This window comes from Microcebus murinus, chromosome 3 (genome assembly GCF_040939455.1).
Source record: "Microcebus murinus isolate Inina chromosome 3, M.murinus_Inina_mat1.0, whole genome shotgun sequence".
NCBI lineage: Eukaryota > Metazoa > Chordata > Mammalia > Primates > Cheirogaleidae > Microcebus > Microcebus murinus.
In genome coordinates, this window is record NC_134106.1 from 24,835,854 (window position 1) to 24,850,623 (window position 14,770).

At 52.4% G+C, this 14,770-nt stretch overlaps 1 protein-coding gene across 1 annotated transcript in view; it reads right to left on the minus strand.

Annotated features, from left to right (window-relative positions):
• Positions 1 to 14,770, minus strand: part of CAPN13 (calpain 13) — a 55,547-nt gene that overhangs the window by 18,270 nt on the left and 22,507 nt on the right. Inside the window, exons 7-13 of the mRNA XM_076000446.1 lie at positions 10,877 to 10,962; positions 7,394 to 7,468; positions 6,153 to 6,298; positions 4,258 to 4,406; positions 2,665 to 2,771; positions 1,606 to 1,663; positions 224 to 421 (exon numbers count right to left, since the gene is read on the minus strand). Of these exons, the coding sequence (XP_075856561.1) occupies positions 224 to 421; positions 1,606 to 1,663; positions 2,665 to 2,771; positions 4,258 to 4,406; positions 6,153 to 6,298; positions 7,394 to 7,468; positions 10,877 to 10,962 (819 nt within the window). The remainder of the gene's footprint in view (positions 1 to 223; positions 422 to 1,605; positions 1,664 to 2,664; positions 2,772 to 4,257; positions 4,407 to 6,152; positions 6,299 to 7,393; positions 7,469 to 10,876; positions 10,963 to 14,770) is intronic.

Genomic DNA, 14,770 nt, shown 5'->3' on the forward strand with positions numbered 1-14,770 from the left:
CCTCAGTCCCTCTTGCCAGAAGTGGGTCCCCCTGCTCAGCCCTCCCACACGACTTTGCATTTCCACCTCGCCAGGGCCTAAGCCTGTCTGTGGTCTGGTTCTCGGTGAGCTGCTCGAGAGTGGGGCCCATGCCGTGTCCCCCACTGACACAGCACATGCTGCATCGACAGACCACTGCACTTGATGACACCGTGCATGTTTATACAATTAAGTAGAATAAAACATTCAGAATTCCAGAGGTTCTGTACCTGTCACTGTCTGGCATTTTCAGGAAGATTCGAAGCAAGAACCCGGTTTCATATCTCTGTTTTTTAGGGACCACAGCATAGGTCCCAGGGTTCAGATGGAAGGATGCTGTGAAGTTGCGCTTTGAATGTTGATAATTTATACTCTGGACAGGAGATCTAAATGTGGGATGAAACTTAGAAAGAAAAGGAATAATTATGGGGGTGGTGTGTGGGGTGTGTTGCCTTTTAAATCTTAAAACAAGCAATTGGCCGCAGATTCTCCCGGAACTGCTGGAACTAGAAGAAACGATGATTGTGAGAACACCCCCTCCACGCATGGGCCCAGGCCACCAGGAGAGACCCACCGACTTCCAGACCCTCTCTGTTCACCAAAACAGCACGGCAGGCCCTGAAAAGGGAGATGGTGCTTACCTGAACTCTCATAAAGCAGCAGGGTGTAGACTGTTATTTCGTCTACACCCTACCACTACAGTGAACGTAAAGAGATATGACACACAGTTTTATCTCATTAAGTCTAACAGCATCCTGGGTTTCTGGGCTTTCTCTCTCTGCTTATATATAGAGAAGAATTCAATGGAAACAAGTGACATTGTTTCAACACTGATTTTCTTCTGGGGTCCCTAAAGCCCCTTCTCTCCTGAACCTTTAGCGAAATCCTCCAGACTGCTACAACAGTATTGCAGAATTGAATTCTATTCACTTCCTCTGTTGCATCTTGCCAGTAGAGCCCTGAGATTTCTTCTCATTGGAGAATAATAGACCCTGATCATTTTCCTTTTATTTCAATATTTTCTTAGAGATAAAACAATAAATATAATGCAGTTCCTATTACCAGATGTCACATACATATTACATAATAAAAACCCCTTGCTAAACAAATTTTCCCCACTACAGTCAAGCAAGGGGATTCCATTTAGAATGGTTATGGAGCAGGAAATGGTTATTTATGAGCTCTGCCTGGGGGAAAAAGCAGGGGAAAGGGGAGACTTTCTTTTCAGGGTATAGGGACACTGCTGAGCTCCAAAGTGACACAGGAAACAGGCCACTGCCCCAAGTGTATGGCGGGGGCTCAGTGGAGTCTCCGAAGCGATTCTGCTGACATTAACAGCAGTCCCAGTGGGTTTGGCAGCCTGACTTGCTTGGGCCCTTCTGGAAAAAGCAGTGATGGAACCAGTTCTTCTCCAGAGGGTCAGCAATGCCCTGTGGCTCTGGGTATTAGTGTGTGTGTGTGTGTGTGTGTGTGTGTGTGTGTGTGTGTGTGTGTGCAAGTGTGTGCAGGTGGGGAAGCAGTGTGCGTGCAGAGGCGTGTGGGTGGAGTGCCTCCTACAATCTGGAAGGTAAGGACCTCCCTGCTTACCTGCTCTCCTGCCCTCCTCCCTTTGCCGGCCCCTTGCACCCTGTCTGGGCTGCTGATCCTGCAGAGAAGACCCGCTCAGTGGCAACAGGAAGTGTGAGTGTTGGGGCGTGAGGGGAGGTCTTGGTCCCGTGCTCGCAGGACCCAGCATCACATCAACACAGGGCTAGTCATGCCCAGGCCTGACTCTGTAGTTCTTGAGATGGGGTTTGTGCCTTTTCTTGGATTAAGTGTTTTCCAGCTCTGGGAGTGGAAATGTTGACCGTTCCTTGCACCTGAATGTTTCCCTAGTAGCCCTTCCAAACATTCCACTTCCATGGTTGAGGTGCTGGGGGCCAGAGTCAGATCCTGTGGCTGGGCTGCCGCTGTCACAGACAGGCATCCTTGCTGTTAGCTTTCTGCCTGGACTTCTGAATAGCCCCTGTTCTGAGACTCCCTGCCCTGGCCTCTGGCATATTGTCGGGGCTTCCCTGAAGGCCTGGAGGTGCTCCCGTCACCATCTGTTGGCTGTGGCCATGTTCTGCTCCCCACTTCCATCTACAGTCCCCAGGAATATGCTCCCTCTTGGTGGCTCAGAGCTCCCAACCATGGGAAGGGTCTGAGTGCCCATGAGGACTGGTATTCCAAACTCCATCTGTCCTCAGCCTCCCTCATAGTCCTAAGTCACCTTTCACTAATACTGAGGCAGATTATCTGTTCGGAGGGGTAGCAATTTGCTTGCAAGAGGAGCTCGAGGATGTGCCTTGAAGCTGCATTTGGAGAGCACACACCCTATTTGTGGTGGATTTGGGGGCTAATTCGGGAGACTTAAGATCCTTCCAAGGTAGCTCTTAGTGCTGCTCTCATCTTAAATAGCAAGGAACTGGCTGCATCAATCTTATCTCTGTCAAGGGCCACATGCTCAAAGATGGTTTCACTTGAACATTAATCAAGAGAACAGCCTAAAGGGTCCAACCTTCAGACCAGGACAGCTAAACATTTTCCTGTTTTGTTGACCTGTTTGGCGATTCTAAGCTTGTGTCTGATATAGGACATAGCAAGAGTGACTTTGTAGCCACCAACACATGAAGGCCAAGGGCGTTGGAACAGGTGTAGCACTGCAGCAGTGGGCAGCAGCAAAGGCCTGGGAAGCCCAGTGAGGGTGACTGGGAGCCATACCTGGGAGTCACCTTGTGGGGAAGAGGAAAGGCAGGTTCAGGAACCAGAACCCAACAAAAAGGAACCCTGAGCAGCCTGCTTGGCCCCACACACCTTCCTGCACAGCCCGACTGTTTCCTGGCACACCTGGGGGTGAACCAGGACAATTACTCGTTCCCTGTGCGGTTTGCAAAAAAGGAAAGCTGCTCAGTTGTAGAGAGCAGCAAGAGGAAGGAAGGTCGAGAGGGTAGCGTTCCCTGTGCCAGCTTGGCTAGGTGTGGTTACTGTTCACAGCAGTGATGGTGACACTGGAAGGAAGAGGGCGATCTGAGAGACAGAATAAAATAGGATGGGAATTTGTTCTAGGCCCCGCCCCCGTGCTTGTAGGAATGCCTGCATGCACACAGTGGGGAAATACCCAGGTTCTAGTCCTTCCGAGCAGGGGAAGGAAGCTCTGAGGATGCAGTTCCATTGCTAAGCCACTCTGCAGTTCCGAAAGCACTTCTATGCAATGTGTCGGATATTCACGATAATCTCGCAAGTGACACTAAGCTACCTATGTTTTGGATGAGCAAACCGAGGCTCAGCAGTTTAAGTAGTAGAGTTGAGGGTTGAGCAAGCTGTGTTGCTTCCTTTGTAATCAAGCCCCCCTCCACCACCACCAGGCAATGTCCTCCTCGACGGGTGTGAGTTTTGCTTCTCTTGCACTGTTGAGTCTGGGCTCCACCCATGTGTACAGACCTCTTGTTTGCCCGGGGAAAACTTCTCTGGAGGTCAAGGGTGAGCTGGGAGGGAGGTGGAAAGTCTTAGCTTGTGGGAGGAGCTTTGGGGTGAGGATGAAATGGCACATCCACCCTTGTCCTTCCCACTGTCCTGTCTTCTCCCTCTCTGTCCATACACTACCAGTGTTGGTTTGATGCAAGACAGAGCAGTGTGCCCATAGCAAGTAGGGGGTCACAGGCCCATGCCAGGGCTGGACCATGATATCAGCTGTGTAGACTTTGGTCTAAACATAAGAGCAAAACACACCTCCTGGATTTATACCCAGGACTTTTTTTTTCTTAAACTCCTCCCAAAGTTTAGCCAGTAATTCTCAAACTTTAATGTGCATAAGCAGCCCCTGAGGAGGTCGTTAAAATGCAGATTTTTAGGCTCTATCCTCAGAGGTTCTAATTCAGAAGGTCTGGGGAGAGCCCAGGCACCTGCATTGTTACAACAGCTGGTGTTGGCCCAGACCGCTTCTCGAGCAGCAAGTACTAGATTCCGTGCCACCCCAGGAAAGGCTGACAAGTGACACAGGCAGGTGAATCCCACTGTAAACATGGTCAAGTCTCATCTCCTCCCTGGTCTCAGGTTTTCTCGCAAATTTAGAATTTGGATGAGAGGTATGCTACAGCTTCTTTGGGCTTTATCTCCAAGGTGTGGTGCAGTCAAGTCTCTCAGCCTGGCCAGCTGCTCTCTCCAGCCCTAGGTTTAAACAAATTGCCAAAGAGCAAGGCCTGAAGCAGGCTGTCTTACCTGGAACACCTGGAAGTTTAGTGGAAATTGCTCCTTTTCCGCTTCCATACTTGGTGGCATGCCAGTGACTGTGAAAGACACGACGACGTTGGTGCCTTCGGTTTGCTCTTGCACGTAGAAGAGGTAATGAGCTTTGCTCTGAAGTCCCCCTGCACGAGAGAGAGCTGTTACCAGCGCTGAGCTCCACGCCTGGGACTCCCAGCCGGGGCCATGTCCAGTTCAGAGGGCCCTGTGGGGTCGTGCTGTGAGCTCTGGATTGGAGACCTAAGGCCTGGGTCCCGATCCCGCAGTAACTAGTTACAGTACAGGTTTCTTGATTTTCTAAGTGTCAGTCTCCTATTAAAAATAGGGAGGGGAAGTACAGTCCTCACTGGGTGAAAATGTTTCTTAAATTGTGAGGTCGAGGGCTATTTTTATAACAAGTGAAATTCCAGAGTCCCAGGCACATGTGCGTTTATGCATAGGCAGTAACCGTCACAGCCTTGAAATGGCTTCAACTGCCCAAGCACAGCTGATGACAGGAAAGTGGGCAGAGAGATGGCAATTCACGGCACTCTCCTACCCAAGCATGCTCGTCAAAGCCAGAACAAGAGAGAGCGAGCTGATGTGAAAACTGCCAGATTCAAATTCATGAAAGGATGGAGATATGCTAGAGATGAACTGATCCACCTCTGAAGGTTTGGGTTGCAACTGGGATGGTCTGGAGTGGAGTGGGGAGATGTAGAGGCCCAGCATGTCATGGGTTTTCTGGGAGGGCTGAATAAGACGGTGCGTTCAAATGCAGCGAGCGGCATAGCAGGTGCTCAATCGCTGGCTTCCTTACCTCTCTCCCTTGTAAGGTATTATTAAAAATGGCCCCAACATATAGTTTTGGTTAGTTCATTGCCATGCATCATATCCAGGGAAGACGCTTTGGCCCTACGGTCAGAGAGGTGCAGCTCAGGAAGGTGAATCGGTAAATGTGCTGCCCGGAGTGCCCCGGCAGCTCCTTAGAGTCTGCACGCGGCCGCCTGGGGATGAGGTTCTCTGCACAGCAGAGCGGGAGATGCACTAGAGCCTGGAGGTGGGAAAGAGGAACACCCTGGGGTATATGGGGTCATTTGACCAAACCATTCTCGACAGGCAGGTGCCCAGACGAAAGCACACGCACCTTCGGTACAAACACCCGCACACTCACACGCACAAATATGTTGTTTGCACAACCTCTTTTATCAAGAATATAAGCACACTCAGACTCATCTTCACAGGGGAATATTTCACTCATTAGCATCACAAATAGGGAAGAGGAGGTACAGTGGGAGAATGTGACTCTCCCAAGGTCATGATCAACAAGGTTCATCTCAAGAGAACCCGAAGATAGGCTCAGAGGCACCGACTTCTGTGACCTCAGCAGGCTGCTCAGGTTACACCAGGCCAAGACCGGGCAGGAATTGTCCACCTTGTGTCTGGTGGTGCTTTGCGGGTTGAAGGGACAGGCAGGGATTGCTGATTCCACTGTTTATAGTTGGGGAGGCTGAGGACAGAGTGACGAGTTACAGTGCTACAGTCATGAGGCTCATGTGTGACAGAGATGATGGCTCAGTCTGGGCTCTGCCTCCTGCCCAGTGTTCTTTCCACAGCCCTCCCTGCTGTCCTGGACACTTGCTGAAGGGCAGGGAGCCAGCTCTACTCCAGCAGGTGGAAGTTAGCGGGGGGATGGTGGGACAGTGGGAAGGGCCAGGGGAGGCGTGTTGGAAATTCTCCTGCCCACCCCACCAGCAATCATTTCCCTGGAGAAGTAGTAGCTGTCCCTTCAGGCTGATGATTCAGAATCAAGGGCCGGAGAGAGCTGGAGCCAGGGCAGGGCTGGGCTCCCAGCTTCTGGCCAGGTGGAGTGTTCGCTGTGTCATAATTACCTGGCGTGTTTCTCAGGACCACTTGGTTCATAAACACCTTCAGGGACCATCTTTCACGGAGTGTGTTTCCATAGTCCAGAGTGATTGGAGTTTGGGTACATATAGACAGATGAGAGAAGTTCTTTTGGAAATCTTGGCATGACATCCTGTTAAAGATAGATACCCATCACTAGATGAGGACTGCTTGTCCCCACGGTGGCGGTTCCCATCGCTTCAGTGTGCCTTTACAGTGTTAGCTAAAGAACCCATTGGCTTGGCCACTGTTCTACCCAAAGACAAGTCTGATTCTGGTTCATTCACCATCAAGTACCCCTCTGGTTTTTCCATCCCTCTCCTCTAGTGGTTGGGAGGGTACGAACAGAGTCAGCTTCTGGATGTCACCTGGTAGGAGCTTTGTCATTAAGTACCATCTCCTTATTGATCCAGCAGTGAGCCATTTCATGGCCAGTGGGATGACTGCTGGTCTGTCTCTGCCATGGGTCCTCCAACTGCTCGGACAACTGCCTTTCCCCAGGGCCCTTTGCCAAATTCATTGTTGAGGTCTTTAGCAGAATAAAATGGGTTCCACACCCCAAATCCCACCTCCTACAGTGATTAGAGATAGTGGGACTAGTTTCCTCCTAATTTACATTTATCACCCTGATGATTAATTACTTAGACCCAGGCTCTTCTCCACACATGCTAAATTTCATTTAAATATGTCACTCAGCAAACCAGACAGCCCTCTGAGAAATGCCCATCTCAACCTCTAAGATGTGAGCATACCCTGAGAACGTGTTTTTAAAACATCTAGTCCTGCATGACTCCTGGGTGGTGACACTAGCATCTCACCCAGAACTGCGGAGTCAGGACTGAGAGACGAGTGTCCTGCTGCTCTTCGGAGACTGGGGAGCTCCCAGTCCCAGCAACATGGCCCAGAAGACACGGGCACGACAACCGTGCATCCTGGTTTCCAGGAACCCGTTGATTTCAAACCGTGGGGGCCAATATTCCCTCTTGCCATTAAAAGGTCCTGGAAAGTTCAATATTTCAAAACTGAAATGACTTTCCCACAAAGAGGGAGTGCACGATATCTCCCCACCTCAAGTTTTTGTGTCTTGGTAGAGAAAACAGGCTCCTTCTAAATAGCTCTCTACAAAGCTAATTCCCATCCTCATACGAATTTAGGGAAAGGGGTAGAGATGGAGGCCTTGGGCAATAGTTAAAGATCTAAAACATCATTTTAAAAGGTGGACAAATACCAAAACTCGCCATCCTCCTTGTTTTCATACAGCTGGCTCTTCCGTGGGTCACTGGTTTCCTGCCACTCCCGAGACCTGAGCGTGGAGACACGAACCAGACAGTGAGATTTCCCAGAGCATTTTATCAACTGTGTGTGGCCCAACAGCAATAATGAGTGTTTTCATTTCTTCAAAAATACCTGTCTCTCCCCACCCACCGCCTTGGCTTTCACCCTTTGCTCTGTCCACCTGGAACGCTCTCCCTGCACTCAGTTCTTTCACCCGCTAACGCCTACACATCTCCCCGGGAAGCCCTGCTGGTCCCTGCAGCCTTGGAGCTCCGGTGGCCCCGGTCCCACTGCCGTCTCAGCAGCCGGTGTCGCTCATGCTTATGTATTGGTTGCTGTCTCTCCCTGGACTCCAAGTGCCAGCATGTCATCACAGGCCTGTCACCCACACCTTGGCACGTAGCCAGCACACAATGATTTCTCACTTGCTTATTTATTATTAGCGCTGTCTACTTCCTTAGAATGATGTTCCAGGCCGGGCGCAGTGGCTCATGCCCGTAATCCTAGCACTCTGGGAGGCCGAGGCGGGTGGATCGTTTGAGCTCAGGAGTTCGAGACCAGCCTGAGCAAGAGCGAGACCCCGTCTCTACCAAAAATAGAAAAACTTAGGCATGGTGGCACATGCCTGTAGTCCCAGCTACTCGGGAGGCTGAGACAGAAGGATTGCTTGAACCTAGGAGTTTGAGGTTGTTGTGAGCTAGGCTGACACCATGGCATTCTAACCAGGGCAACAGAGTGAGACTCTGTCTCAAAAAAAAAAAAAAAAAAAAAAAAGTGATGTTCCAGAAGCCAATCCTAGGGTCTGTGTGCAGAGGAGGCCCTCACAGGCAGAGGGGAGCCCCCGCTTCAGCCCACTCTTCAGAGTGGAGGCACACTCCTAGCAGTGGGCCCCCGAGGCACCAGGGTTAGATGAGATCTTTTCACGGAGGGGCTTGCATGGGGAGCCAGGCCACCTCTGTGCTGCCGGCAGCAACAGGACGGCAGCGACCGCCATTCAGGCTTCCGGCTGCAGGCTGAGGCAGTCAGATGTGTTATTGTAAAATGGCAATTTTATAATTAAGTGATAATTACATTTTCTGCAGCGTGTAAGGGAAAATAAATGTAGTGTAAATCAATATGCTATCGATTCATGCAAGTTTGCCTTTAAGTGTGTGCGACTGAAATTTCAATTATGGTGGAGATTAGACCGTCTGGCTCTCTCCATCCATCTCCATTTCTGAAAAGTCGGGAAGAAATCGACCACCTGCATGGAGACAGTGATTATGCGGTCCCCATCACTTCCTTCCAGCCTGGTTTTGGGTGGGGAGTAGGTGACCCTCAGCACTCAGCAAGGTGCATGATCCTACAGAGCAGGTGCTGCTAGATCCCTCTCCCCAGCCCGTGTGCTGCACACATCCCTCGCCTGTTCCAAAGCCTTTGCTGGTGCCCGTGCCCACAGGGAGACATCCACACTGCTAAGCTGGCATCGGGCTCTCCAGCCCCAGCTCCCAGCACTCTCTCCTCGCTCCCTCTGCCCGAGGTGGGCTTGTTGGCCCTGAGCAGACTATGCATACTCCTGGTTTAGCACCGTGGTCTATGCTTCCTCTCCCGCCTAGTCATCTCCGAAGTGAGCCACACTCCCTCCCCCACAAGGCTGGTTCAAGTTCACCCTCATCGGTGAAGCCTCCCCTGAACATGCCAGGGCATGGGGAACATCTCTTCCCTGAGCTCTGGTGTCCCTTGTTGCCTTCACTGACCACTTGATATCTGCATGGGGGACGTGGGCAAAGCTTGCCCACCCAGGGAACCCATCAGTGCTGTTTGCTTTCCCTCTACTCCTAGTCCCAGCAGGTGACCCCAAACCAGGGGTTCTGGCTCATTGTGTCACCCTCTGGGCCACATTGGGCAGCTTTGAGTAATGACTGGGAAGAAAAACTGGAAAAGGCCAGAGGTCACTAGAATTTACACTGGAAAGTGCAAAGGATACCCTTGGGAAGAAGGAAGGAATAGAGGCAAGAGAGCAGGAGAAACTGGGGTGCTGAGTGAAGACACTGTCCAGGCTGGGCTGGTTCATGGTTTTTCAAGGTCATTCCCTTCCTGGGGCAGGGGCCACGATTCAGCTGCCCTGTTCTCCAGGGGGCATCAGATGTCACAGCCAGGTTTATTCTACAAATTCATCTTTCCACCTTTTTCCCCCCTCCTCCACTTTCCCACCCCTCCACCCCAATCATGCATGCACTCCACATTTGCTGAGTGCCTCGTGTGCTAGGCTCACAGAGGATCAGAGTGGCCCTGCCGCCACAGCTTGGGCTGGGGCATGGGGCCGGGTCTAGGTGGCCTGGAATTGGCCTGGAACACAGGCTGAGCCTGCGTCTGCCTTCCAGAACACACCATCCTTGCTGCACTGATCGTCACCGTGCGCTGGGCTGTTCTCCTGTCTGAGTGCACTGCATTTCCTTTCAGCTCACGTCTCCCCCCTGACTCCTCCTTCAACTCCTGTGGCTGCTGTGTCTCGACACTTTTCTTGGAGCTACATGGACCCTCAGAGGAATCTGATGGGAGCAGCCTTACCGGCTGCCCAGAGGAACAAGTAACTTGCTATGGCCCCTCTATCCTCTGAAGACCTACATCTCATTCTCGGTCAGCAAGGGCGTGGGGGCCGAGGTCAGTCCCTCTGACCACTGGGAAATGGCAGCCCAGCTCCCCCGGGAAAGCACTGAGCACACAGCAGGACCCCACAGGACACACCCAACAGGGGCATCAGAGACCCACTTAGCCCACTCGCGCCTGGGTAGGGCAGGTGCAGCTGTATCACTTATATTCCAGGCACTGGGTCCATGCAGAAGCCCAGATCAGTATGGCAAAGCTTTGATCTGAGTAGATTCAGTAAGAAGATCATCTGGATCCTTGCCTCAGTTTCCCCAGTTGCCTTCAGAAGCCTTTTCCATCCTGATGACATGGCATGCCCAGGATCAGGTTCCATGGGTCCTCCCAAGGGATGTGGTTTCTTCTCTCTCTCTCTCTCCCTCTCTTTCCTCTCTCTATCTCTCCCTCTTTCTCTTTCTCTCTCTCCCTCTCTTTCCTCTCTCTCTCTTCCTTCCTCTCTCTCTCTCTCTCTCTCTCGCCAAGTGAGGGCTTGGCTCCTGCCCTGCTTCCCACCCCTTTTACTAGTTCTCGGCATGTGGGCTCCCAGCTCTAGACTGTAACCTTCTGCAGAACAGACAGTGGGTCTTGTCATCTCTATATACCCCATGGCACCCACCCAACCAGTGTACTTAGTACAGAGTGTATGCAGTAGGTGTCTAATAGATGCCTGGTGAATGGCATCATGGGAGCATGAGGTAAACTGACAGCTATATGTAGGTGTGACCTGGACAGGCCTGCAGTGAGACCCTTGGTGGGTGAGCGCCTCATGAGCTCTCCGTGAAGGATAGAGAGAAGTTTCCAGAAGCCATACCCATCACTCCAGCGCCCTTTCCATTCGGTTTTGCCCCAGGGGTTCCACAGGCAGATAATTTCCTCCTGCCCCTTTCTGTACTGAATCTGTAAAGAAAAGAAAAGGAAACTGTCAGTGCTCTCCAGCAAAAGTCAGCAGAAAGAGGGAATATGAATGAAGCTGCTTTTTACCTCCGAGGACTAATTTAACTTCTGACCTCATTTGGCTGCAGCCAGAAAAAAATTGAAAGGAAAAAAAAATCAATGTGTCTCTGCTGCCTGTGTGGAGCTGGAATGAGATAGGGGAGCAAACGGCCCTCGCTCTGCTCAGCCCTCGCAAGGGCAGGTGCAACTTTGTCATTCCCAGTGACTGCATCCCACCGCGAGCCAGCTGAGATTTAATAGCAGATAAATAGCCGGGGATGCTGCTCCGGGCTGCAGAGGAGGGATCTTTATGGGTCCCCAGCCTCCTCCAAGCCCTGTCACCAATGGCATCTCTATTCCACAGACACACCTGCTTCCCAGCCAGCAGCCCAGCGGGAGCTGACAACACCACCGTGGGTGAGGAGGGGAGGGGAGGCTGCTTGGAGCAAGACTGGGACAGCCTGGGAGCGGGACAGCCGAGGCTCATCCTGCATCCCGGTGCTGGTGGGCACCTCTGTCCACGAGCAGATGGCCCAGGATGGCCTCAACCAACCTTCCTTCTCTTTCTTCCCTTCCTTCCTGCCTTCCTGCCTTCCTGCCTTCCTGCCTTCCTGCCTTCCTGCCTTCCCTCCTTCCTTCTCTCCTTCCTCCCTCCCTTCCTGGCCAGCACCTTTGCTCCCTCAGACCACTTAACCAGAGAGCAGGACTGTGGGAAAGTCACACCACCAAAGCACCAAACCCCTGAACCTACATTTCGGGAGCCAGGAGCCCTCAGCCTGGTGAGAGGAATTAGAATAAGACCGAGTTGTGGCTGTGATATTGATCTGTGCTGATGTCGTCTGAGGAGGCAGAGGCCCAGGGGATGGGGGAAGGGGGTACCCTTGTTCAATGATCCTTGGCCAGAGGGGACGGAGAAAACTCTGGTTAGACCAGAACGTGGCCGTGCAGCAGAGGACCCAGCGTGGAGGCAGGCTCAGAGCTGGGCGCCAGCTACCACGCTTTCCGTCCTTCAATTCGCTGACGTAGACACTGATATAATCCCTGTCTTGCAGAGGAGGAAACAGCACCAGAGAGGCTGAGCAACTTTCCAAGGCCACAGAGTAAGTGGCAGAGTCAGAATTCCAATCCCAGCCACTGTCAGTCTCCAAAGTCCAGGCTCTTAATTTTGGAACTGGGGGTGGATAAAGGCCCATCCTTGGATATGGCTGTGACCTTGGCCTTGAATATAACCCTCAAGCCACCTGGCCCCGGCCCTTGATCACCAACAGGGCATTGCCATGAAGGAGTGACACAGTCACACCAGGCCCACGAGCCTGGCTGGGATAAGGTTCTTTCCCATTGCTTTCCTTGTCTGCTCCTCTCTCTGGCCGGCACGCAGTGGACATGGCTCAGGCTTTCAATGCCCCCTCTTGGGTGGGGGATCCTGGCACAAACCCAGGTTCCCACACCCCTCTGTCCCACCCCCAGACCCTCTAGGTCTTGCCCACAGTTTATTGTTAACTGCCAGCACCTGACAGAGCCCCTGGCGCGGGACGTGAGAAATGGTCTCCTGGTGGCCAAAAGAGCTTAATGAGCCACCCTCAGTGCCTGGCGGGTAGTCGGGGCTCTGCTGGGCACGAGATGAAAGCAGCCAGCGATTCAAAGGGGCTGAGCACAGGGCTAAATGAGGCATGCAGATAAACACTCACCCCTGTGCCCAGGGGAGCCACCGACCGAACTAGGTGCATAATAAAAAATGCCAATTTCATTTATCTTCCTGTCTGTGTCTTGCCTAGAGGGACGATGAGCAGATTAAAAAGACTCTGCATTTATGGGCTGGTTTAATCTTAGCACTTGCGGTTCAGAGTTATAACCTCCTCTCTCTGGAGGGAGAATCTTGGTCCCTTGTACCCTCCTGTGTGACAGTGACCTACTGGTGATGGCATGGGCCTTAGCCAGGGGTGTGGAGGTCCATTAGAGGCCAAGGTTTTGGCTACCTGCTGGCCAGCTCCCTCAGGAAGGGGCCACTGGGCCCCAGCTGTCTACTCTAGAATAGTATTTCCTCAGATGTCTTCTCCTGAATGCTAGTTCCATTGGCCAGTAATGGTTATTCCTAGAAAAAAATGGTTTCATGGCTAATAGCAGATTAAAACCGAGCAGTACTTGTTTTGTTAATACAGGCTTTCTTGGATCCTTTAAACCGCTATGTACACTGTGGAGCTCCAAGAGGCGGATATGTGAGCCGCAGTTTGCAAATGTATTTGGGAGCCTGTTTTCACAGAGGCTCTCGCCAGACCAGTGCTCCTGGGAGCACACTCTGGGAAGTGTCAGCTGCACAGAGTGCAAAGCGGGGCTGGACCACACAGGACACGCGGTCTCCATCACGTGTCATCGCAGGTGGAGGGTCGTGCTCAGCACCAGCATAGGCTGCGGGTGCACACACCTGCGGGATGCACGGGGCTCTCAGCTGCCCACCCTCCGACTCCCGGCTTCACCCACATCACTCCAGGTGTGTACACAGCTGCCTTATGATCCAGCTGTGGGGACTCACGCTAACTGGCCACTAGGATCTCTGGGCACACAAGTCCCTTCTGTCCTCTGTTCAGAGGTGAAACAAGGGCTGTCTCAATGTCTAAAAAGGGTCTTGTCCAAGAATGGCAAATACATACCATGGGTAGCATGGCTCCCTCATTCCATGCCCCAGACAGATGTCACTCATGGATTCCCTAGATCTGGAAACAGTTCCATGCTGGCATTGCTGACCCTGCTTGTGAGGGTGGGCACAAGGGGATGGTGTGTAGTTCAGAGGAAGGGGGGCTGGCACTGCCGTGACTAGGGTCTCTTCCGGCCTGTGTATACCAGGGCAAGCCCTTCGTGTGAGGGACATGTCTTTGGAGCTCCCCACACATATGCTATGACGGGGGATCAGTAATGTCGCCTCCCCAGGCCAAGGGCCCATGCACTCATCCACGCAGGCATCAGGCCTCGCCGGCTGATCCAGCAGGCAGGTGTTAGGGAGACAGCAGGCGCCTAACGCAGAGGAAGCGTTTTGTTGATGATTTACCTTAGGGAAATACAGGAGAGATACTGTCCCCATTGTGTGACTGGGACATTCACCAAAACATGAAATACTGTTACAACTGGCCCGAGGCCAAAGGACAGGAGGGCCGGGTTGCTAGAGAGAGGCTGGGCAGGTGTGAGAGCCGCACGCAGAGCCCGACACTCCGCGCTCCGTGGTCTGTAAGGACCTGGGATCAATGCACCCTGGAGTTGGGAGCTCTGCTCTCAGGGCCTGGAGCACATTATTAGATCACAAGAGCTGTGGGAAATACGGAGACGGGGGGATGTGTGCAGGAAACCACGACAAGGCCAGGAAGCGCTGTCACCGCACGGCTGCCTGACACGCACGGGCGGACACTGAGGCGAGGTGTCGGGCCAGTGTGTCACAGGTAACTGTCTGTGTAACCTTGTGAAAGGCCTCAGCTTCCTCCTTTATAAGCAGAGGAGTCTGGACTTTGTGCTGTTTTCCAGCCCAACCTATACTGTGCATGGCAATTATGTACATTTTTGTCCCCCAAGGTCAGTTCTTCATTCAAGGGGACAGTCTGTCCTCCAATGCCGTGCTCCCCCTTCCATGAGAAGGAAGTGCCATCAGGGCATGTGGCGGCCCAGCCAGACAGTGCATTTCCCAGCCGCTCTTGGGCCTCGGTGTGGCCCTGTGATCAAGTTCATGCTAACGGGATGCGAGAGGAAATGAAGTTCCCCGTTTCCAATTCGCTCCCCCCATATGTGT